This window comes from Chelonia mydas, chromosome 6 (genome assembly GCF_015237465.2).
Source record: "Chelonia mydas isolate rCheMyd1 chromosome 6, rCheMyd1.pri.v2, whole genome shotgun sequence".
Lineage (NCBI taxonomy): Eukaryota > Metazoa > Chordata > Testudines > Cheloniidae > Chelonia > Chelonia mydas.
This window is the reverse complement of record NC_051246.2, coordinates 52,818,925-52,842,132: the sequence shown is the minus strand read 5'-3', so window position 1 is coordinate 52,842,132 and position 23,208 is coordinate 52,818,925. Positions and strand designations below refer to the sequence as shown.

Below are 23,208 nucleotides of genomic sequence, written 5' to 3'. Positions count from 1 at the left end.
TTCTTCTCACACTTGGTAGGAAAAATGTCTACGGTAGACTGATGTTACATGAAATGGCAGCTGCTTAACACTACTCAAGATTTTAGAATAAATCTAGGGGAGAGGAGTAAGTTGGCAGAGGGCAGGTGAAGTGGTCAAAAGAACATGAAATTTTATCCTTTGTGGAACTGTGTTACACTAGCAATTCTATACATGTGTTATATAAAAGGCACACATATTAATTACACCACCTTACCAACAGTGGAGAATCGAATGGCTATTGGTGTTCTTTTTCCAATGTGTTCAAATACCTTTGCCTTACAATATTTGGTGATATCATGTGTCACTTCAAAATAGCCAAAAGCGCCTGAAAAAAACAAAACAAAATTACTTTTATACGTGATTGGATGAACAACTGTGAACCGCAAAGAGGCGAAATGACTTTCACTAATATCAGGGGGCACAACCAAAGTACTAGATATTGGAGAAGGGCAACTGGAGAAATATTTATGGCAATTGGAGAAAACTCAACAACATTCTCTTCCACCTCAAGTCACCACTCTGCTAACTTCTTTCCTCTACCCCTCTCTGCCTCTCGATACTCTTGCTTCTTTTGTAGCTTTCCCTCTTTCAAATGAAATGAAATTGTTGCTCGCTGTATCTGTGTTTGCTGGGCTCTGAAACTACATATTCCAATTAGATTGTTTGCATCCTAGGATCACGAAACTCAGTTTCCTGCATAAGAGAACACTGAGCAGAGATATGGAGCACGCCAAACTTCACAAAACTTAACATGCAGCATTTTGTAGAGAACATCAGTGCCCAGTACAAATACACCTAGGTTGGCACGCTGCTGTGAGCAACAGAGGTTTCTGCAGGCCATCCATCCCAGAACCACAACAGAGCATCACATGGCTATCAAGACTTCCCTAGCATAAAATAAATCATAGCCTAGAAGTCTAAGTTTGACTTAGTATTCAACGTGAGTGGTATTTTAAAGGTATTTCGCCATTTGTGTATATACAGTACATTGGATATGTTTTTATATTTGCAGATTGTACACTATCTCATAATACAGGCAGGTAACTAAGGTATTTGTTTAGTATTCTGCAGCCTTGATAACTTGAGACACCTCCACAGAGTCTGATAGGAAATAGAGGAGAAACAGCTGATGGAAGTTGTTGCCACGTTACCAGCAGATGAGTAGGCGTACCTACCTATGAGGACATCCGTTCCACCAAAGACCTCATGTAAAGGCAAAAAGATGTAATCATCTCATTTAGGAAGTGGGAGATCCCACACAGTAAGTTTTAATTTTCCCCTCTCTAAAATTCTTAACTGTAATTTGACTGGTAAAGTCCTCTACTCAAGAGCAAAATTCCTGTCATGCGAAAGGCAGAGTCTCATTTTATGAAGAAACATAGCCTGTAGCTATCTACAGTTTCTGTAATACCACATTTGTTTAGTTAAGTGGTGACTTCATATTACCTATGAAGCAATGATAAAGGGTAACTAACAGTTAGCATAAAGGGAAAAAGTCTTCAGAGGGAATTTTCTTTTATAAATTCTTAATTATACACGCATAATTCACCTGACTTGGTGGAAATGTGGATCTTGTTCTTTGGGGTTGATGACTTTTCTCCTCCTTCTCTGGTGCTGTATAATTTCTCTCATATTCTAATAGTGCTAATACTGTGGCTTTTACAGCAAAAAAACACAAAAATTAGGGATTATAATTAGAGGGGGCTAATTACTAAATGCTCACCAGCTAACAGTTTGCAGCTGTAGGTGGTATGGCATAGCTAGCAGCTATGATCCTAAGGATTCAGACAGGCCGTGTGAGTAAAGTGTATACATACTTATGAATATATTTGTACTGAATGAAAAGAATCAGAACCAGAAGCTCAAAAGGTATTGAAATCAATGGAAGTTAGGAACCTAAATACCTATTAAGATCTAGGCCAATATGCTTATTGCCTTTGGCAACAGTCTGTATGTTAGTGTTGTTAAACTCTTACCTACCGGTTTGAGGGAGGCACTTGTAGTTGATGGGAAAAGGATGTGGGGAGGAGGGGCATTATTTCTGATTTCCAATTAGCAAAACAAGTTAACAAGGCGTTAACACTCATAAAATTAACTTGGGGGGTGAATAAACCTCAGTTTGAAACAAAAGCATCAATCTGGGCAGGTACTGCTGGGAGAAAGATCTTAGACATAGGTGAGTAGTCCTTTATAGGTTTTCATTTGCATGCACTGAAAGTTGAGTGTTACTTAATGAAACTTTCAATGTAGTTCTCTAAAACTGGATACTTCCTTATTTTTATGAACCTTGAAAACCCACTAATCCTTCATGTTAATACCATAAACCCATATGAAACTAACAAAAATAGCATGTTACATCATGTAAACTGAAAACAGAATCCAAATTCTCAAACTGACACTAGAAATAAGTAATCAGCGCTATTTTGATCATGAAACCTTGTTCAAAAACAAGCCATGAAAAAGTCTAATTACAGTTTTTGCTAGTTTCTCTCCTTTTATATGCGGCAACTTGATTACTCATTTTAAATATAAGTCTTATTAAAGTATAGATGATATAAATAGTTCATCTAAAAAGAAGTGAAGAACAACACTTTTCTACTGTTGCTAGTAAAAGTTTATTCAGATATGAAGTTACGGTTTGTTATTTTTTTTAAATAGGCTGTCCTAAAGGAGGGTTCTCAAACTGGGGGTTGGGACCCCTCAGGGGGTTGCAAGGTTATTACATGGGGTGTTGAGAGCTGTCAGCCTCCATCCCAAACCCTGCTTTGCCTCCAGCATTAATAATAGTGTTAAATACCTAAAAAGGTGTTTTTAATTGATGGGGGCGGGAGGGTTGCACTCAGAGGCTTGCTATGTTAAAGGGGCCATCAGTACAAAAGACTGAGAAACACTGCCCTAAAGGGTAACTGAACTGGCATTTATCTGCTTAGTAAACTGTAGAAGCTTATGCTTATGCTCAAATAAATTGGTTAGTCTCTAAAGTGCCACAAGTACTCCTTTTATTTTTGTAGAAGTACTAACATCTAATCATTCCCTAGGTAAACACTAGATCTAGTAATTAAGGCTTTATTCCAGGACAGACAATTTTGATCAATTGTAAAACAGATGCCTTTACTCCTCTTACTTTAAATAACTAAGTTTAGATACCAAATTGCTGTCAGATTCTTAAGTCCTCTGAAAAGAGAAAATATAACATAGAAGTGTTTTGCAGGTCCCTGCAGGACTTTTCTTAGATGGTAAGCTACTTTGCCTCCACAGTTATTTATCTCTATGTCAAATGTGGGAAAAAAAACTAAAGACTTTTCTTTGTTTTCTCTGGCTGGAGTTCACAGACCACACCCTCCCCCAAACAGGATTTGGCCTAATATCAATTTCATACATCATGTCTTTGTCTGCCTCATTACACAATCTTGATTGCAATATTAATTCACTGGCATTCTCTAGCAGACTTTTATGCAGCTAAGGAACACATGCCTTTTAAACCTACCTGCTCCTTTGGCATGCACAACTCTCTCAGGAATCCTCTCTCTGTCAAAATGAGCCATCTCATCAGTGAAAACAACATCCTGAACAAGAAGAGGGCCACGTGGCCCTACTGTCATGATGTTAAGTTTATCGCCTACTGGGATCCCGGCTCCAGTGGTCAAGGCATCTGGTTTCTAAATGCAAAAATGATTTTTAAGAAATCAAGTTACTACAACGGAAAAAGTAAAATAAACTTCCATACCTTTAAGTGGTTAATCTAGTAGAATTCAGTGAAAATAACTCTAATCATATAGACTTGTAGAATAGTATGACTCCTGAAGCTACAGGAAAAACTGCTTCCTGCATCAAAGCTGATTTAATCATAATGGTTACTGTGAGGGTATGAATAATTTTAAATGTAAAAACCAAACCCTGCGTTAACATTAAAATTTGATTGATAGTTGTGTAAAACTGGAAAAATACTACAAGGCATACTACTTATTGAATATAATTTTTGGACTTCAATAACTGAAAGAACAAGCATTAAGAAGGAGATAAGACAACATGCTAACTTTCAAGAGTTTAATGCTACTGGACTTAAATAACTAGTAACTTTTTTAAAGTTTACTTTTTTTTACATTGTAACTTGCAAAATAAGCAGGTGGTTTGGTTTTCAAACTTATGTTTAAGAATTTAATCACTAAAATACTTGTAACACTAGGAGTAATGGTAAATGTTCTGTACCCCTCTCACTCTCCTAATATGCTTTTCTTTAAAGACTGTTAATAACCTTAGTAGATTTTTTTTCCAAGTCATTCAAAATTCAGGAACTCTGCTGAAATGTTACTTCAGAATTGCTTGCTAAGCTCTCATGCCTCACTCTAAAAGTCAAAAATACATTTGTACTATATTGGAATGAGAACCCTCTTAATAGTTAATTTTTAGCGAAACAGAACTTAGTTAAAAGTCTACTCTTCCCCTCTTCCAGCCTCATTACGGAACAAGTAGTTCAGAACACACTTCTGCAAGTCAGGCACTGAAATGCCATCAGCATTGACAATGTAAGCAGTGTCCGACAGCGTCCAACAGCCTCTCTGTGCCCTCAAAGTGAAACAGCTGGTCCATTGGAGTGGACAGTCAATTAAGTTAAACATCTATCACTACAGAGTGTGATCATGACTACTATAGCAAAAGCAATCAAGCTTATTTTGCTAGCTTAGGCACTCTGAGAGAAGTGGAAGCGTCTAAAGATGTGGTTTCTGCACTACAATGAATATGTAGGAAGCCAGGCAGAAGAGAGGCAACAAGATCAGAACAATCTTTAAATCTTTAATTGACTCTCCCTGTACACGTAAAACCAGCCAGACTATTTTATTATTTTAATAGCTACCACAAATCCACTACTTTGAGGACATGCGCCTTTTGTATAACTGCATATGAATGTTTGTTTTTCCTCAATCACTCTGCAGATCACACTAAACTGTATTAATGCTTACAGCACCTGCTGCAACTTTTTAAACTGAGTGACTTTTCTACTCTCACAGCTTCATTGACTAGTCTAACCATGGAAGAAATCTGAAAGCCAGACCTAAAATTAATTTAATTCTTCCTCATACCACAAATACAGTCATTTCATGTATGGTAGAGTGGGGCAGTCTGAATGTTTTCTTGACGGGATTTTTTGGCATGTTTTAGAGCAACACTCATAAATTAACTCTACATGGATTAACCTTAAAAAGTTAAGTTTGATACACTAAATGCTATTTGAAGGGCCTTTATTACTTATTTAAAGGCATTTGTTTGCTTCTGTAAGAGATTGTGCTGCTCTTCTGATAAAATGGCATTTAGCTTTAGAATAGTTAAGTTCTGAAGGTTGGCCCCACATGACTAAGATGTAAAACACCTAGTTTATCTTGAAAAACATAATACTTGTGTATGCATAGAAACAAGCTTTTCTTTATTCATTCCACAGATCAGAGGCTGGGGTTTGTTCTTTAGTTTTAAGTGGGATGAGTTCTGTCTAACAGGAACGTTTATCCATGCTTTCCTGAACAGGTCATTTCTTCTAGTAGCAAGGTCCACAGATCTTTGATGTCTTCAGCCTTCTTGCAGCTGAAGAAGTACAATCAGACTTGTCAGTAACTGGAACAATGTAAATAATCCAAGCCCTGAAGAGCATCAAAGTGTTCAGAGTCTGGAGGATTGGGGGGGGGGCTTATATATATTTATCTGAAAACTCCAAGTAAAAGGGTACCTATCCAAAATTTTGAATTCCCTTTATGAATATTTTAAAGACACAATACTTTGCCTTGGCTAATATGTTTTGTAAAGTCAATAGTAGTCTTCTACCATGACCAGCGTCACAGAATGTATTCAGGTCAATTCACTTGTGTATTAGCATAGATCAAAGTGAGGGATAAATATATAAATTGTTCAGATGTTTTAAAAACTTCATGATAACTAGTGGAATGTTACTTGTATTATTCTCACTTATCTATTCCTGTTATAATGTAACAGAAAACATTTACATTGAATATACCCCTGTAACTAAATAACCCATCAAACACAAATGAAACATTGGGGAATGCAAAAGAAGAGGAGTAGTAGTATCTTAAAAGTGGTCATTATGTGTAATGATTGGAGGTCAAAAATTCAAAATGCATTCCTCACTCTGTCATCAAAGGAAAAGCTCACGTGGGTAAAGACACCATCAGCTTCCTTTTTGTGTAAAGGAGCTAGAAATATGGACCAAGAAATGATCCATCTCTGACTGTTTGGACTCCTACAGGGAAGCATAGCAGATGCAAAGTAGAGATCCCCAAAGATCATCTGGGTATCCTGAAAAGATGTTTTTGGGAAACTGGCAGTTTATCACTGCCACCATTTGGATTTACAAATAATGACCCACTTATTAATATATTTTACCTGCTTTAACCTCTCACTAATTTCTTAGCTAATAAGCCTATAGTTAGTATACTATAGAACTGACTGCCAGCATTGTCTTTGGTGAAAGGTCTGGAGTAACAACTGATCTGGGTAAGTGGCTAGTCCCTTGGGACTGGGGGCAACCTGATATGGTGTGACTTTTTTTTCCTCTTATCTCTAAATCCAGTTTGTCTACGTGGCAAGATAAGTTGGAGAGCCTAAGGGACTGTCTGTGACTCCATAGTAAGACTAGTCTAGTGACCCAAGAGTTCACATTTGTTACTTACTGGCCTGGTGAAATCTAATTCTAGACTACACCACCAGTTTGAGTGGTGCCCTGTTTTCTGCCAGTCTGATCTGAGACTGTCACTCAGAGTTGTGAGCCACTCCAGACAGCGTGACAAATTACTCCCCATCCAAACTCTACCACATTTTATCTAATTACCAGCCAGCAGACCTGTGCATGTAAAACCCACAGCATCTCCCTTGGTGAGTGTGACCCCATCCCTGAAGAGTCCATCAGCTCTGAGTTTAATTATCTATAGTAGCAGCTGTGAAAATATTGCAACATTAAACTTTCATATATTTTGAACAAATCAGAATATATTCTCATTCCTTCAAAACCACCACATGGCAGAGGGTATTAGTTTGTATTGCAGTAAACCTACAGGCCCCATTTAGGATTAGTGCCCATTTTGCCACACAGTGTACAAAACACATAGCAAGATAAGGTTCCCTGCCCCAAAGAGCTTGCAATCTAAACAGGCAAAAAAGAGTGAGAGAAAGGAATACAAATACATATCAACCAGCATTTTGAGCATGCTGCTTATGTGTTAATTCCACAGGGATTTTTTTTATTGTAGGCCATTTATGGATTATGGGGGCCAGGATTATGTGAGGCGGGGATGAGATAATAGGAGCAAGTAAGTGAGGAAAAATATTCTGAGTGTAGGCTGGAAGCAGAGGGCTTGCAAGAAGGTCAGAATACATAGATAATTCAGCCTGACATCAGAAAAGTCCAATGGGACATGAAGGGGTGTTATATTAGAGTTCCAAAAGCAATTTGGGCTTCTTCCACGTCAGGTGTTCCTGATTCTCATCTCTCCTGAGCACACAAATTTGGGAGTGAGGGCCATGGGAAAACTGGTGCTCCTTGATCAAATCCATGTAAATGGAAGGAGATGAGGAATCCTTACTTGTGCCTCATCATTTGCTGCTCTAGCTGCTTCCAAGCTAGTCATCCTTGGCTTCCAAGCAAGTTAGCAGGAAGTTTCCATGACAGCTCTTAGACACGTGTACCTGCATGGTCTGCTACTTCACTTGCTATTTAATACAAGAATGTTCTCTTTGCTGGATTGAAGGCCTCCATCAGAAAAGGGGAGAGTGGGCACAGCCATGTTTGTTCTTGTAGAACACTGCTATCATATTGCCTGAGAGTGCTAAAAATCCTAAGCATATTCAACTATTTAAAAATTCTCAAGCAAAAATAGACAAGTCTGGTAAGAATCAGAACCTGGGCACTCTCAGACTCCTCTCCTCAAATCTGACTGGAAAGGGAAACAAGGTTCAGTTTATGTAACCTCAGCTACCTCATGCGTATTGCTGGGAAGAGAGGCTTGTGCAGCACCCAAAAAGCAGAGGTGTTTTTTTTTTCCTAGAAAATTCCAAAGATAAATGCCACATCTCAAAACGGGCAACACAATGGCAATTTCAAAGAACCACCTGTAAATACAGAGCATCACTATTAAAAAGAGTAAGTACAATTCTTACTGTTACTGAGAAAACTTGAAAACATCAGAAGTGGGTTTTTTTACCCATGAAAGTTTATGCCCAAATAAATCTGTTAGTCTTTAAGGTGCCATCGGACTCCTTGTTGTTTGTGTGGATGCAGTCTAACACGGCTACCCCTCTGATACTTGAGGAAACTTGCATCACTGAGCCTGAGAATCCTGAGTTATCCTGTCATTTTATGCAGCAAAGTTCATGCTGTGTAAGACTGGGCCCTCAGGCTTTTATAAAAAGCAAGTCATAAGACTTAACAATCAGCGTTCTGAATGAGGTAGAGCACACTGGAAAAAGTTACACATGACTTTTCATATTAACTCTCAAGTGCATTAGTAAGGAAATGAAGGGTGCTACTGGATAGGATAATCACACTTCTAAAACAGAGCTAACTCCCTTACAATTATTATTCTACAGAGTCAAGGATTAATGTTGTTTTCAAACTACTGTTCCCACTCACTTAAAAAAAATACTTTCAATGACAACCAAATGGCACTTAAATCTGCAACTTTCCCATGAGTTTCTGAAATCTATGGGAAACTTGCAGGTTTGAGCTCCATCTGACTTTCTTTTTAAGTGAGAGGAATATTATCTTGAATTCAATCCTTAATCTGCGAGTTTAGTTTAATACAACATTTAATCCTTTCACAGTAAAAGGACTTTAGCCTTTAGATTAGACTATGATTGCCATTAACCAAAACCACACAGCAAACGTAAGGCACATATTTTGAGTGTAACTAGTTGCTGTCTATAAGTTACTTTAAAATTCTAAACTGAGGACATCTTTAGTTTTTATTCCAAGGTCCTCTTTTTAATAAATGGCACAGGGCACCTTGTGGTGGGCCCCTCTTTCATCAGTATGAATTTCACCCTAAATGTAAATATTACTTTTATCAGAAAGAAAAGGAGTACTTGTGGCACCTTAGAAACTAACAAATTTATTTGAGCGTAAGCTTTCGTGAGCTACAACTCACTTCATCGGATGCATCCGATGAGGTGAGTTGTAGCTCACGAAAGCTTGCGCTCAAATAAATTTGTTAGTCTCTAAGGTGCCACAAGTACTCCTTTTCTTTCTGCGAATACAGACTAACACAGCTGCTACTCTGAAACCTGTCATTATATAACGTGTGGTCACAATCTACTTTCAAGATTTCAAGAAAATCAGGTCTCTAAACCCTTTCTAGCCAAGAGAGAATACAAACTACCATTGACAGCAGGGACTAGGAGGCTGCAGTCGGGGGTTCTACTCCCAGCTCAGCCTCTCTGTACCTGTTTTGCCATCTGTAAAATGGAGATACCGCCTTAGAGGTGACTTGTGAAACTCGGGGGTATGTCTACACTATAGCAGCAGTGCTAGGGTGCTGCACCATCCCCCGTAGACATTTCAGTCACTGTAGTTAATCCATCTCTCGGGCATTACAGCGTCTTCTGCTGACCCAGCCCCATTACAGCAGTTGGGGTGCAAAACTGTCACAAGCCTGAGCAACCTGTCTAGCTCAATCCAATTTTTAAGAGTAAATCAGGCCTACGTCCCGCTGGCGCTGACATGAAGTGCTCCGCTAAAGGGCAAAGTATCATCCTCTCTAGCGCCCCTGCCCAGCTCTCCATGGCGGCAGCTCAGGGAGCCCGAGAGGAGCACCCCTCCCGCAGGCACTCCCCACCGACTCAGCCAAGCCTCACCCCTCCCTGCGTGGTCTCCACTCTCCTACCAACCCCGTCGTCACCCTCGCACCCGGCCCCCCCCCATCTCCCCGCCTGCTCCCTTCGCACCGCCACACGGTGGGAGCTTCCATCTCAGCCACCCGCCCCCTCCGGACGCAGCCCCAGGCGCGCGCCCTGTGACCGTTAGCCTGCAAAACCCACAGGCTGGGGGTGCTCGGAGCAGCCGGCGGGGCTGCGCCGGGCGGGGACCGAGGCCCCTCGGAAAGAGAAGACCCAGCCTCACGGGTCCCTCGTTGGCCCGCTTCAGGGGCTCCCTGAGCCGCGGGGACCCGAGGCACGAAGCCCCTGGGGTACCTGAAGGCCTCGCTGATCCTGCCATTGCTTCAGCTGGTCCTTGGCGTGGTTCCGCCTGCCGGCCATTTCGTGACTAGGCGACCCCTGCGACGGATGCGCTTCGTGAATCAAGGACTACTGCCGTCCGGCTCCCCCTGCTCGCACTGAGCCTCGACTCAGACGCGCATCCGCAGAGCTGGAGCACTGCAACAACAGACAACTCCGCCTTGCAGCTGTGCCCGCCCCTCACTGCCTCATTGGTCAGCCGCCCCCCGACCGTCTCCATCTCGAGTTCTGATTGCGTTCAGAATACGCCAATCACCAAAAGGGGGGGGGGGGGAATGAAGTGAGGGGCGACTCGAGGAGCGGAGGGGGATGGGTGTTGTGCTCTGCTCTTTACTCCCAAGAATTTTCTTGGCACGGCGCCCTCTTGTATTTCATTTCCCGCCCCCCGACGTCTCAAGTCTGCCAAAGGTCAGAGAAGGAAAAAGAATGGGAGGACCCTAGTTCTCAATTTTGTTGGACTTCAGCATAGTTTATTGCTTCTCCGTTGTTTTGTTTTATTTTACTCAAAACCGTCCAGAGCTGAAAAATAAAGGGGACTAGAAAGGAGGAGGAGACACAGGGGAGACTCTGAGTATATATATTTATCACATAGCAAAAAAGTTGTTAAAAGAAGAGAGACAAGATGGGTGAGGTAATCTCTTTTATTGGACCAACTTCTTTTGGTGAGAGAGACCAGCTTTGGAATTTGCACAGAGCCAGGCTAAACACTGGAGAGCTCGGCATACCATTTTTACAGATGCCTGTGCAGTCTTAATTCCATCCCTTTGTGCAGCTATTCTGTGCAACCTACTGAGGCAGGAGTACCTTGAAAAAACCGTGATCATCTAATTAAAGACTAACCAAGCATATGCACAAGTGACAGAGTTAAAGTAACAGTCATAAATCTTACGTTTGTTAATTTTCCAGTGTTTGAATTTGAAATCTAAATAATATTTCTAACAGGATTGTGTTTTTGTAATTTCCTAGGGTTTTTTTTGAAGGGAAAAGGGTAAAACCAAATTCTGTTATGTAACTGTAACGCTACTTCCTAGGATTCATGCATCAACAGTAATGTTTGAACTTTGAGTCCTGTAGCACAGACTTATATTACTTGAGCTACAAGGCAAAAAACAGTAGCTAGAAGCATGAGGTATCTTTTTTGTACCCTAGAGAGGATAGACCACTGCAGGGGTGGCCAACCTGTGGCACCAGAGCTACATGCGGCTCTTCAGAGGTTAATATGCAGTTCTTGCATAGGCGCTGACTTCGGGGCTGGAGATACAGATGCTAACTTTCCAACTTGCCTGGAGGTGCTCATTGCTCAACCCCCTGCTCTGCCCCACTCCCTGCCCCCGCTCCACCCCTTCCCCCGAGGCCTATGCCTCTTCCCCTGAGCCTGCCATGCCCTCGCTCCTCCCCCACAGAGCCTTTTGTACATTCAAAACAGCTGACTATGGCAGGCAGGAGGTGCTGACTGGTGGGGCTGCCCGCTGGTGGGAGGAACTGGGGGCTGGAGGGCGGGAGCTGATGGGAGGGCTGCTGACATATTATTGTGGCTCTTTGGCAAATTCTGGCTCCTTCTCAGGCTCAGGTTGGCCACCCTGGACCACTGGGTCCAGGAATGATTGACAGGGACCCAGCATGAGTCTCTTTCTCCTTCCCCTCTCTGAGAATTGAGGGAGCTTCTGCTTCATGTGGTTCCTCCAAAGGTGTGGATGGGCTATGCAGGCCGTGTGTTGCCACTGTCGCTGCTGCTGCATTGGCACTTTAGAATGTCCATGCTTAATTATTATTTTGCCATGCTGCCAAAAACTACTAGAGGCATGTGAGTAAGAAAAAGCAAATGGTGATTTTATATCTCAGCAAAACCTGAACAGAATTTCACGGGACAAATTAAAGGCGCTTCTCTAAGCATGAGGGCTTTCCTCCTATCACATTTCTATGGCCTGCTATAAATAATGGAAGTGGAAGAGCAATTCAAAAAAGTCTCATGTCAAAACCAGCTCCCTATATAACATATCATAGCAACTACTCTGTACTAGATGGAAAACATAATCCCAGCTATATATACAAAATGATGGGGTCTCAATTAGCTGTTACCACTCAAGAAAGAGATCTTGGAGTCATCATGGAGAGTTCTCTGAAAACATCAGCTCAATGTGCAGTGGCAGTCAAAAAAGGTAACAATATTAAGAACCATTAGGAAAGGGGCAAATAATAAGACAGAAGATATCATAATGCCACCACAGAAATCCATGGCACATCCACACCTTGAATACTGTGTGCCGTTCTGGTGGCCCCATCACAAAAAAAACATATTAAAATTGGAAAAGGTACAGAGAAGGGCAACAAAAAATGATTAGGGATATAGAACATATAAGGAGAGATTAGAAAGACTGACTCTTCAACTAGGAAAAGAGATGACTAAGGGGGGATATGATAGAAGTTTATAAAGTCATGAATTGCATGGAGAAAGTGAATAGGAAATGTATTTATCCCTTCACATAATGAACCAGGGTCACCCAATGAAATTCATAGGCTGCAGGTTGAAATAAAACAAAATACTTCTTCACATGAGCACAGTCAACCTGTAGAACTCTTTGTCAGGGGATGTTGTGAAGGACAAAAGTATAAGTAGGTTTAAAAAAAAAGAATTAGAGAAATTTGTGGAGGATAGGTCTATCAATGACTGTTATCCAAGATGGGCAGGGATGCAACCCCACTCAACTAGAGTCTAGGCAATCTCTTAAAACATGTCTTAAAAATATTTCTTTACTGGAGATCTGCAGGGCAGGTACTTGGAGTTTAGCTCATACCTTGACCCAACATTACGCTCTGGAATTGGTGATTAGATCAGATGCCAAATTCAGGAGAACAGTTCTGCAATCCTTATTTAGCTAGCTGTAGTGAGGACTTGTCAGAGCCTCCTCCTAATAATCTGGGAACTGCTAGCTACTGAAGTTAGACGTTTTTAAATCAAAAGGTCCAGATTACCTGCATCAAAGAATTTAAAAAGAGCTAGCTGACATTGATTTTCAATTAGAGATGTAAAATATTAAATGGTTAATCAGTAAGTGAAGGAACAAAATATGGACACCGTGTAGAATCAAGCATGTGGGTTTATTACATACAGTGCTGATGGAGTGTCACCTCATTTATTAGGCTCGGAGACACTGCCAAACAATTGATTACAACAGATTATATGGGTTTTCCATGGGCAGAGGGAAATGACAGGGTAGGCAATCCCAGACCCCTGTGTTATACCAGTAAATTAAAAACCAGGAGGATCTTATTAAAGGGGAAAAGGCAAAATGCCACATTTATTGTGAATACAGAAAGAATCACAGTAAGCAGTTAGTTATAGCTGTAACATTCCATTCAATCTCATATTTATTCATACATTCATTCATACACACACACACACAGATTCTGCAAGGTTGTTATCATAGTTACCAGCCTTAGAGTTGCTCATGCCAAGCCACTGGCCAAGTGGCCTGGACATGAGAAGGGAGCAGGGCCTTGTCAGATGCACATCTGATGCTCCTGGAAGTTGGTTTGCAGAATCAGACCCCAAAGTTCTCACTTTCTAGAGTCCATTTTTATAGGAGTTTCTTCCTATGCCAGTCTATGGGAATTACTTCATCATGCTGTTGCTGAATCAATCAGCAGATAGCACACTCCTGACGGCTCCGTGCTGCTAGATGTTATCTTGTTCTTTGGTTCTCCCATTCTTGAGGCTGTTGGGTGGATTCCAGTCTGCCCTCCGGGGGTCCTCTGGTTATTTCCACTTGACGTCTTCTTCAGCCGATGGACACTGGATTCTTAGGCTGGCACCTCCCTGATCATTCAGTTATTATCCACACCAAGCATCCATCCACGTACATCCTCTATCTCTATTTTAATCACAATTGTTAATAAAACAAAAGGGCGGGGAGTCTCTGGGTGCTGTTTCTGTTGTTACAGAGTATTGCTTTGAGTCTCTCTCTGTGTGAATTGCTTTGAGAACAGACTCTGTCTTAGACTGTACTAATGCAATTAGCAGCTTGCAAGTTTCACACATAAAGAGAGAGAAACAGTACCAAAAACCAAGATACCTCTTAATTAGTAATACCCTGGAATTTAAACTATGGGGAATCAAACTCATTTGTGATTTTAATATGATCCAACACCTGGATAGGTCAAACAGGAAGACAAGATAAGCACAGCAGCCAATAGTCAAAGATGACATAATGTTTCCGCCCATGGTTTCAGGTTAACACATGACACTTAATTAGTACCCAGGTGTTTTCCTTTAAACAATATATAGTGTGTGTTAATATAATATATATGTTGAATTCTGATTTGGGATCCATAAGAATGAAGTAGCTCCCCTGATTGTCCGACAGGTACACACCTAGGAGTTAAAGCAAAAGAACAAATGAAAAGTATATAGCAATAAAGATTGTCTTTTAGTTGTTCATTTGTGTTTCTAAGGCAGGCACTGGCAATGGCTTGGAAGAGCTGTGTACATCTGTGAGAGGAAGGATATCATATCTGATACTGACATGTTTGAACCTCTTCCATAAACTCAAGGCTGGTGTGTAGGAAGGCACCTCTTCTACAGAAGAAACAGGGCCCCTTTCATTCCTTAGGTCTGTTTGCAACTTTGAGATAAAGCCCCCAATTATAATTTCCACCTGGCTTCTTGCTGACCAAACTTATCTTAGCACAAAGCAAGGTTGTCCTTTGTTTGTTCTGCTTCTTAGTTAATATTGTTCACTATTTGCTAGGCCTCTGTCTTCTTGACCAAACTCTGGACTTTGGGCCTGTAAAAAGAGCTGACACAGTCTATATATCAGGTTGTAACATAAACAGCATATGGATTTTAGCCCTTCAGTAAGTATTAGTTTTACTGTTAAACCCACCCTAGCCATTAACTCCTGGGCAGGCCAGAATGACCCCAGCCCCTCTCTCTTTAATCTGTTAACCGGTTAAACAATATAATTTGTACAGTTAACTTTTTCAATAAGTCTTAGAACTCTTGAGAAGTTCCATAAGACTGGAAGAAAGCTAAAGTGCCAACATTTAAAAAGTATAAACAAGATGACCCGGGTAATTATAGGCCTGACAGTCTGACATCAATCCTGGACAAGATAATGGAATGGCTGATACAAAACTCAATGAATACAAAATTAAAGAACGGTAATACAATTAATATCAATCAACATGGATTTATGGAAAATAGATCCTGTCATACTAACAATGTCTTTTTTTGTCAGATTACAAGTTTGATAAAGGTAATACTGTTGATGTAATTAATATATTTAGACTTCTGTAAGGCATTTCATTTGGCACAGCACAACATTTTGAGTAAAAATACTTAGAAAGATATAAAGTTAACATGGCACACATTAAATGGATTAAAACTGGCTAATTGATAAGTCGCAAAATGTAATTGTAAACCTGGAATCATCAAGCAGGTGTGTTTCTAGTGGGGTCCTGCAAGAATCAGTCCTTGGCCCTACACTACTTAGCATTTTTATCAATGACTTGGAAGAAAACATAATATGAGTGTGAAAGTTTGCAGATGACACACAAACTGGGGAAGTGGTAAATAATGAAGAGGCCAGGTCAGTGATACGGAGCAATCTAGAGCAGTTGGTAAACAGTGTACAAGTGAATAATATATAATTTAATACAGCTGAATGTAAATGTGTACATCTAGGAACAAAAAATGTAAGCCATACTTACAGGATGGGGAACTCGATCCTGGGAGGCAGTGAGTGAAAATCATTTGGTGTCGTAGTGGATAATCAGCTAAACATGAGCTCCTAATGCGACACTGTGACGAAAAGGGCTAATGAGATTTTGGATGAATAAACTGGGAAATCTCAAGTAGAAGTAAAGAGGTTATTTTACTTCTGTATTTGGCAATGGTGTGATTGCTGCTGGAATACTGTGTCCAGATCTGGTGTCCACAATTCAAGAAGGATGTTGACAAATTGCAGAGACTTCAGAGAATTGCCATGATGATTATAGAATTATAAAACTTGCTTTACAGTGGTACACTAAGGGAGCTCAGTCTATTTAGTTTAACAAAGAGAAAGTTAAGGAGTGACTTGATTACAGTCTATAAGTACATATATGGGGAACAAATATTTGATGATGTGCTCTTCCATCTAACAGAGAAAACTAAAGTACAGACAAAGCTAGATAATTTCAAACTGGAACTAAGGCATAATTTTTTAACTGTTGGAACAATTTACCAATGGTCGTCGAGGATTTTCTATCACTGGTGATTTTAGAATCAAGATTGTATGTTTCTCTAAACCGGGGTCTCAAACTCAGTTTACCTTAGGGCCAGTGCCAGTCCTCAAATCCTCCCAGCAGGCCAATAATGTCACTCATGCTGCCCAGAAGCCGCCCCCCAAAACTTCACAACCCCCCCACCTGCCTAAGGCTCTGGGAAGGAGTTTGGGTGGGGGAGGAGGTCTGGGGTAGGGGATTGGGGTGCAGGATCTGGGAGGGAGTTTGGGTGCAGAAAGGGTGAGAGGTCAGGCTCTGGGAGGGAGTTTGGATGGGGGAGGGGGTCTGGGGTGCAGGCTCTGGGATGCAGTTTGGGTGCTGGCTCAGGGCTGGGGCAGGAGTGCAGGAGGAGGGGGTCGGGACTTTGAGACCCCTGCTCTAAAAGATATGCTCTAGGAATTATTTAGGGACATTCTATGGCCTATGTTATATAGGAGGTCAGACTAGATTACCACAATGGTTTCTTCTGGCCTTGGAATCTATGACTCTGAGTTGCTGTAAATGAGATCCATGTAGTCAAAGATTTGAAGGATTATTATTTACCTTAGATTAACTATGATTCTTCGAGATGTTTTGTCCATGTGGATCCCGCAACCCACTCTCCATTACACTCCTTTGGAATCTATCTTTACCGGGATTCTGAACTATTGAGGAAACTGAAAGGTAGTTGGGGTTCTTGGGTTGCAGGTGGGCATGAAGTCAAAAGATTCAGAACTCATGCACTTCATAAATGGGATCAACACAGACAAAAATTGTCAGAGAACCAGGTAAAGGTAAATAACTGTTCTTTGTAAAAGGTTTTTATAGATAACACAAGGGGAAGGTTAGGTGAGAAGTCTCATGGGCTTAAACTTGTGCAAAAGTGTTTTTGAAGATCAGGGCTCTATTTTTTCATTTTAAGCAACCCCTATGTTAAAACATGACGGTATACATCAGGACTCTCAAAGTCCCGGCCCGCGGACCATCTGCAGACCGAGAACGTCCCCAGTGTGGCCTGCGGGGCTTGAGCAATTTGGGGGCCGGGTCTCTCCCTCCGACGCCCCCCGCGCATCCTCCAGGTGATTTTAAACGGCGTGGGGCCCCGACCCCGCCCACCACCGGCAGCGCAGGGGAGCGGAGCAGCTTCCTGCACGTTCGCTCCACGTGGCTGCAGGCCCCACCCTGTGGCCCTGGGGTGGGGCGGGGCCGTGCCTCCGCGCGCTGCCCCCCTCTCCCCCGAGCGCCCCTGTGGCCAATCGGAAGCTGCGGGGGCGGTGCCTGGGGGCAGCTGCGCACGGAGGCCACCGGAGCCACCCTGTCTTGGAGCCTCAGGTAAGCGCCACACCCCTAGCCCCTCCCCACATACCCCTTCCCGCACCCAAACTCTCTCCCAGAGCCTGCACCCCTTCCCACACACCCCCTTCTGTCCCTAAACTCCCTCCCAGAGTCTGCAACCCCATCTGCTCCTCCTGCACCAGCCCAGAGCCTGCACCCAGCACCCAAACTCCCTCCCAGAGCCTGCACCCCAATCCCCTACCCCAGACCTCCTCCCCCACCCAAACTCCCTCCCAGAGTCTTAGATAGGTGGGGAGCGGAGTTTGGGGGGAGCAGAGGTTCTGGGCAGCATAAGTGACATTATTGGCCCACTGGGAGGATTTGAGGTCTGGCACTGGCCCTAAGGTAAATTGAGTTTCAATCCCCTGGTGTATATTAACAAGGGCTGTCAATTGCAATTAAATTGTGTGATTAATCGCAAAATAATTAACCGCAATTAAATAAATTAATCATGATTAATCGCACTGTTAAACAATAGAACACAAATTGAAATTTATTGAATATTTTTGATGTTTTTCAACATTTTCAAATATATCTATTTCACTTACAACACAGAATACAAAGTGTACAATGCTCACTTTATATTATTTTTGATTACAAATAGTTGCATTGTAAAAATGATAAACAAAAGAAATAGTATCTTTCAGTTAACCTCATACAAGTACTGTAGTGCAGTCTCTTTATCATGAAAGTGCAACTTACAAATGTATTTATTTTTGTTGCATAACTGCACTCAAAACCAAAACAATGTAAAAACTTTTGAGTCTACAAGTCCACTCAGTCCTACTTCTTGTTCACCCAATCGCTAAGAGAAACAAGTGTGTTTATGTTTATGGGAGATAAGAAGTGGGCAGCATTAATTACAATGTGACCTGAAAGTGAGAACAGGCGTTCACATGGCACTGTTGTCGTTGGCATCACAAGATATTTACATGCCAGATACACTAAAGATTCATATGCCTCTTCATGCTTCGGCCATCGTTCCAGAGGACATGCTTCCATGCTGATGATACATGTTAAAAAAATAATGTGTTAATTAAATTTGTGACTGAACTCCTTGGGGGGAGAATTGTATGTCTCCTGTTGTGTTTTACCTGCATTCTGCCATATATTTCATGTTATAGCTGTCTCAGATGATGACCCAGCACATGTTGTTTGTTTTGAGAACACTTTCACTGCAAATTTGACAAAATGCAAAGAAGATACCAATGTGAAATTTCTAAAGATAGCTACAGCACGTGATCCAAGGTTTAAGAATCTGAAGTGTCTTCCAAAATCTGAGAGGGATGAGGTGTGGAGCATGCTTTCAGAAGTCTTAAAAGAGCAACACTCTGATACAGAAACTACAAAACCCAAACCACTAAAAAAGAAAATCAACCTTCTGCTGGTGGCATCTGACTCAGATGATGAAAAAGAACATGCGTCAGTCCACTCTGCTTTGGATCGTTATTGAGCAGAACCTGTCATCAGCATGGACGCATGTCCCCTGGAATGGTGGTTGAAGCATCAAGGGACATAAGAATCTTTAGTGTATCTGGCATATAAACATCTTGCGACACCAGCTACAATAATGCCATGCAAACGCCTGTTTAAAGTTAGCATTAGTTGTGAATTTTTAACTTTTCATCGCTAATAGGGCTACTTGGGAAGAATCTGCTACCTGCTCAGCGATTAACAGTGTACTCTAGTTTGAATTGGAGAGGTGCTAGGCCTCGGTGGCTGAGTTAATCTTTTATTGGACCAACTCCTTGGTTATCCCATTGCTGACTTTTGTGGCCTACCTATCAACCTCCAAAAATCTTGTTTTTCTGTTTTGATTTTTGGTTCCTGTGACATTTTATTTGCCTGAGTAAGTCTCCTATTATAGGTTAAATAACTAACCTAGCTTCAAACAATTCTAAATTAATCAACTTTATTTGCATGAGGAAACTGGGTCTCTAGCTGCATGTTTTCCTCAGATGCAATCCCAAACATGCTCCACCTTTAATTACATTTCTGTGGGATTAATAATAATAATAATAATATTTAATAATGATCTATACTTACAATTTACTCGTCGTACTGCCAACTTTTAAAGTACTATATAAACTATATAATTAAAGCACTTTGTTCACACTTTTTTTGCTGCCTGATCAAACCAATGAAACTATTTCTATTGCTGTTCTGAATACTACATGTAACATCACAGGAGAATAAATTCACTTGTATTCCATAAAAGCTGGTCTGTTTGTTATTACTGTGCATAAGCTCCATAATATATTACTGTGAATATAGGAATGCTTATATATAATCATATTTTGTGCTTCTCTGGTGCTTTTCATCTCAAGATCTCAAAGTGCTTTATAAATATTTAGTGTATTGTTGTTTGTATTGAGGTAGTATCTGTGGGCCCCAGTAAAGAATCAGGGCTCCATTGTGCTCAGCACTGTGTGTATGTGATAAAAAACATAGTTCATATCCCAAAGAGCTTACAAATAAGTACAAAACAAGAATCAATATATGGATACAACAGACATTTGGGGAGAAGCATTATTAGATAACAGTGAGAAGATTAAGTGTAATAAGCAGTACACCAAGTGTAATATTTTGTAATAATCACAGCAGAGATGAGATTTGAAGGAGCATAGGTTGTAGCAGCTTTGTGGACATATGTGGGGAGCAATTCCTGGGCATAAGAGTAGCCTGGGAGAAAACGTGAAGGAGCTTGTGGAGAAAATGACTAACAGGCAAATCAGAGTTAAGATCCTAAATATCAGGTCAATAAATATTCTTAGTCTACAAATGGGGAAATTTGAGTTGAGGTATTTTTAAAAAAAGGGCAATATTGGGACTAGAACCTTGATTTAACCACAAGTTCATCCTTTCATTGAATACCACACTTTCAAATGGGTGTATTACTCTCAAGATTTCTTACATATTCTATACCTTGTGCACCATCTAAAGAATGTTTTCCTATGAATGGCAACACTGTCAAAACAAAAGCCCTTCTCGGTTACCCCCACTACTTAAAACTGCTTAGTGCTTTATATTGTCAAACTGCTGTACAGTTGGTAATTAGACCATCAAAACCAACACGTTTCCTTGGGTCTCTATTGGCTTTATTAAAGAAAAATACAGAGAAGGGCTGTGCATTTTTTTTGTGAGTAACCTGATTCAATATTCAGTATATTGGGTTTTGTCCTGCTTTGTCAATTTTATGTTTTTGTGCCATTTGTATTGCTATTTGTTAATATAATATGTTCTGCTGTAATTTACTTTCATGACTGGACACAGACTGTAAGCTACATGGTTCAAGTACCTCTGTATTTGAAGGGCTCCCATTATACACCAGTGGTTCCCCACCTAGTAGGACTCTTCTGCATCTTAAAGGATGAATTAGGAGAATCAACTTTCATAAAACATGCCACGTGAGTGCACAAACTGTCATCACCAATACAATCTGTTGTTCAGATAACATTCATTGCCAATGTGCCAATTCACTGTGGTCTTGGACCATCGGACTAAAAGACCCAAGCAAAGAAAAGTATGGACAATCTGCTCCGGGCCAAACAGATGTGCACTACACTGCACCAAAAAAGGATAGCTTGATATCCCACGAGCATGCTTCTCTACAATGGAAATCAGATCTTTTCTTTTGGCTGGTCTTCCACCACCATTCTTGGGTATCTAAAAGCAAATGGTCATAAAATTACTGTTTTCAAACAACCATGAGCTCAGACAAAACCCCTCTCTTCCTTTCCTATTTAATGTCACTTTCAGAGCTGAGGCATTTGTGACCATGAAAGTCGTGACAGACACAGTGCCACTGAAATCTCAGAGAACATAAAGATAGTATTAAGGACATGAGAAATCCAGGGGCAGGAGGCATATCCTAGAGATCACAAAAGAAATTCTTAGGGATAGCTGTTGCTTCTGGTGTCTGAGTTATTAAAAAGAAAAGGAGTACTTGTGGCACCTTAGAGACTAACAAATTTATTTGAGCATAAGCTTTCGTGAGCTACAGCTCACTTCATCGGATGCTGTAGCTCACGAAAGCTTATGCTCAAATAAATTGGTTAGTCTCTAAGGTACCACAAGTACTCCTTTTCTTTTTGCGGATACAGACTAACACGGCTGCTACTCTGAAACCTGAGTTATTAAAGCCTCCCAACAATATATGTAGCCAAAAATGTAGAGACTATCAGACAGCAGGCCAGAGGCATGATCACATTAACAAAAATACCACAGAAACTGACAACTTCACTGGATTTCAAATGAATTCACAGGAAAGGTGACACGTGCTTTCCAAAAGTCATGAGACTGGTACAGTTATTATTGCATGTGTTCCCAATGCAAAATGACATGATCGTGAAAATATCAGAGACCCTATAACATATTCCAGTAACCTCACTAAAGATCAAATGACAAAGTCTTGGATCACCAATAGCAATGTTTTACACATATACACACACACCCATGAAACAAGCATCTGTGCATATAAAGGCAATAGAATAGAAACATACACCACCCCTTATTCCACTGTAATAGAAGGGAACAAAAAGACTACTGTCGAGGAAACGTAAGTAGAGGTAGGAAAAAGGTGTGACAGATGCTGTGGAATCATGGAGTATTATATTGACTTTTTAAATGTTATATGTGTCTGTATGGCCCTGTTAGTGATTTCATTCCTGCCTAAATGGGTAAAATAAATAATGGTTCCTGCAGGAATTAAAGACAAATGGGCATGATTAAGGCAAATCTGCAACACTTGAAACAAGGTAACAAGTATTCTGAAGTTTCACCCCCCTGAGGAAAAAGCACACGGATTAGTTTGATCTGATTCAAAGACCAGAGCAGACAACTTGAAGCTGCATGAAAATAACAGCCCTGACCTGGGGAGAAATGGATGCAGATATCATGCAAGAACTGACAAGCATGAAACTGTAACCAAGAGAAACAGGCTTTTTGAGAGGACCTGAAGTATTTTAAATCTACCAGAGTCTCCAGGTGGAATATGGGTGACCACCAGGTAAGTTAGGCATGCATATAAGCTGTTTTGTTCATTTTTAAGCTATGTTTTCTCTGAAAAGCTTTTGTTCTGAATAAATTAGTAGTTTGCTGTAGGAAAGCTGGCTGATCACTGGTTAACCATGTCATTGTCCTTGAGAGAACCAAACTGCAGGGGCAGAATTGAAGTCAGATCTACTGAGGTGATAATAGTGAATTGCTAGGGTGTGCAACCTAAGGGCCTGGTCTGGAGGGAGACAATTGTGGGATTCCATCCTGAGAAACATATTAGGCCTCCAGTTGTCATCTAAGTGGGGTGCCCTTGAGGAGACTGAGAGGTCAGAGGTGCAGTTAACTCAGAAACTGAGACTAACTGTTCATATAATTGCA

At 41.0% G+C, this 23,208-nt stretch overlaps 1 protein-coding gene across 1 annotated transcript in view; it reads right to left on the bottom strand.

Moving 5' to 3' along the window:
* Positions 1-10,553, bottom strand: part of CAT (catalase) — a 37,613-nt gene extending 27,060 nt beyond the window's left edge. Inside the window, exons 1-3 of the mRNA XM_007067965.4 lie at positions 10,210-10,553; positions 3,509-3,680; positions 236-346 (exon numbers count right to left, since the gene is read on the bottom strand). Coding sequence (XP_007068027.1) covers positions 236-346; positions 3,509-3,680; positions 10,210-10,275 — 349 coding nt within the window. The 5' untranslated portion in view covers positions 10,276-10,553. The remainder of the gene's footprint in view (positions 1-235; positions 347-3,508; positions 3,681-10,209) is intronic.
* Between the last annotated feature and the right edge of the window lie 12,655 nt (positions 10,554-23,208).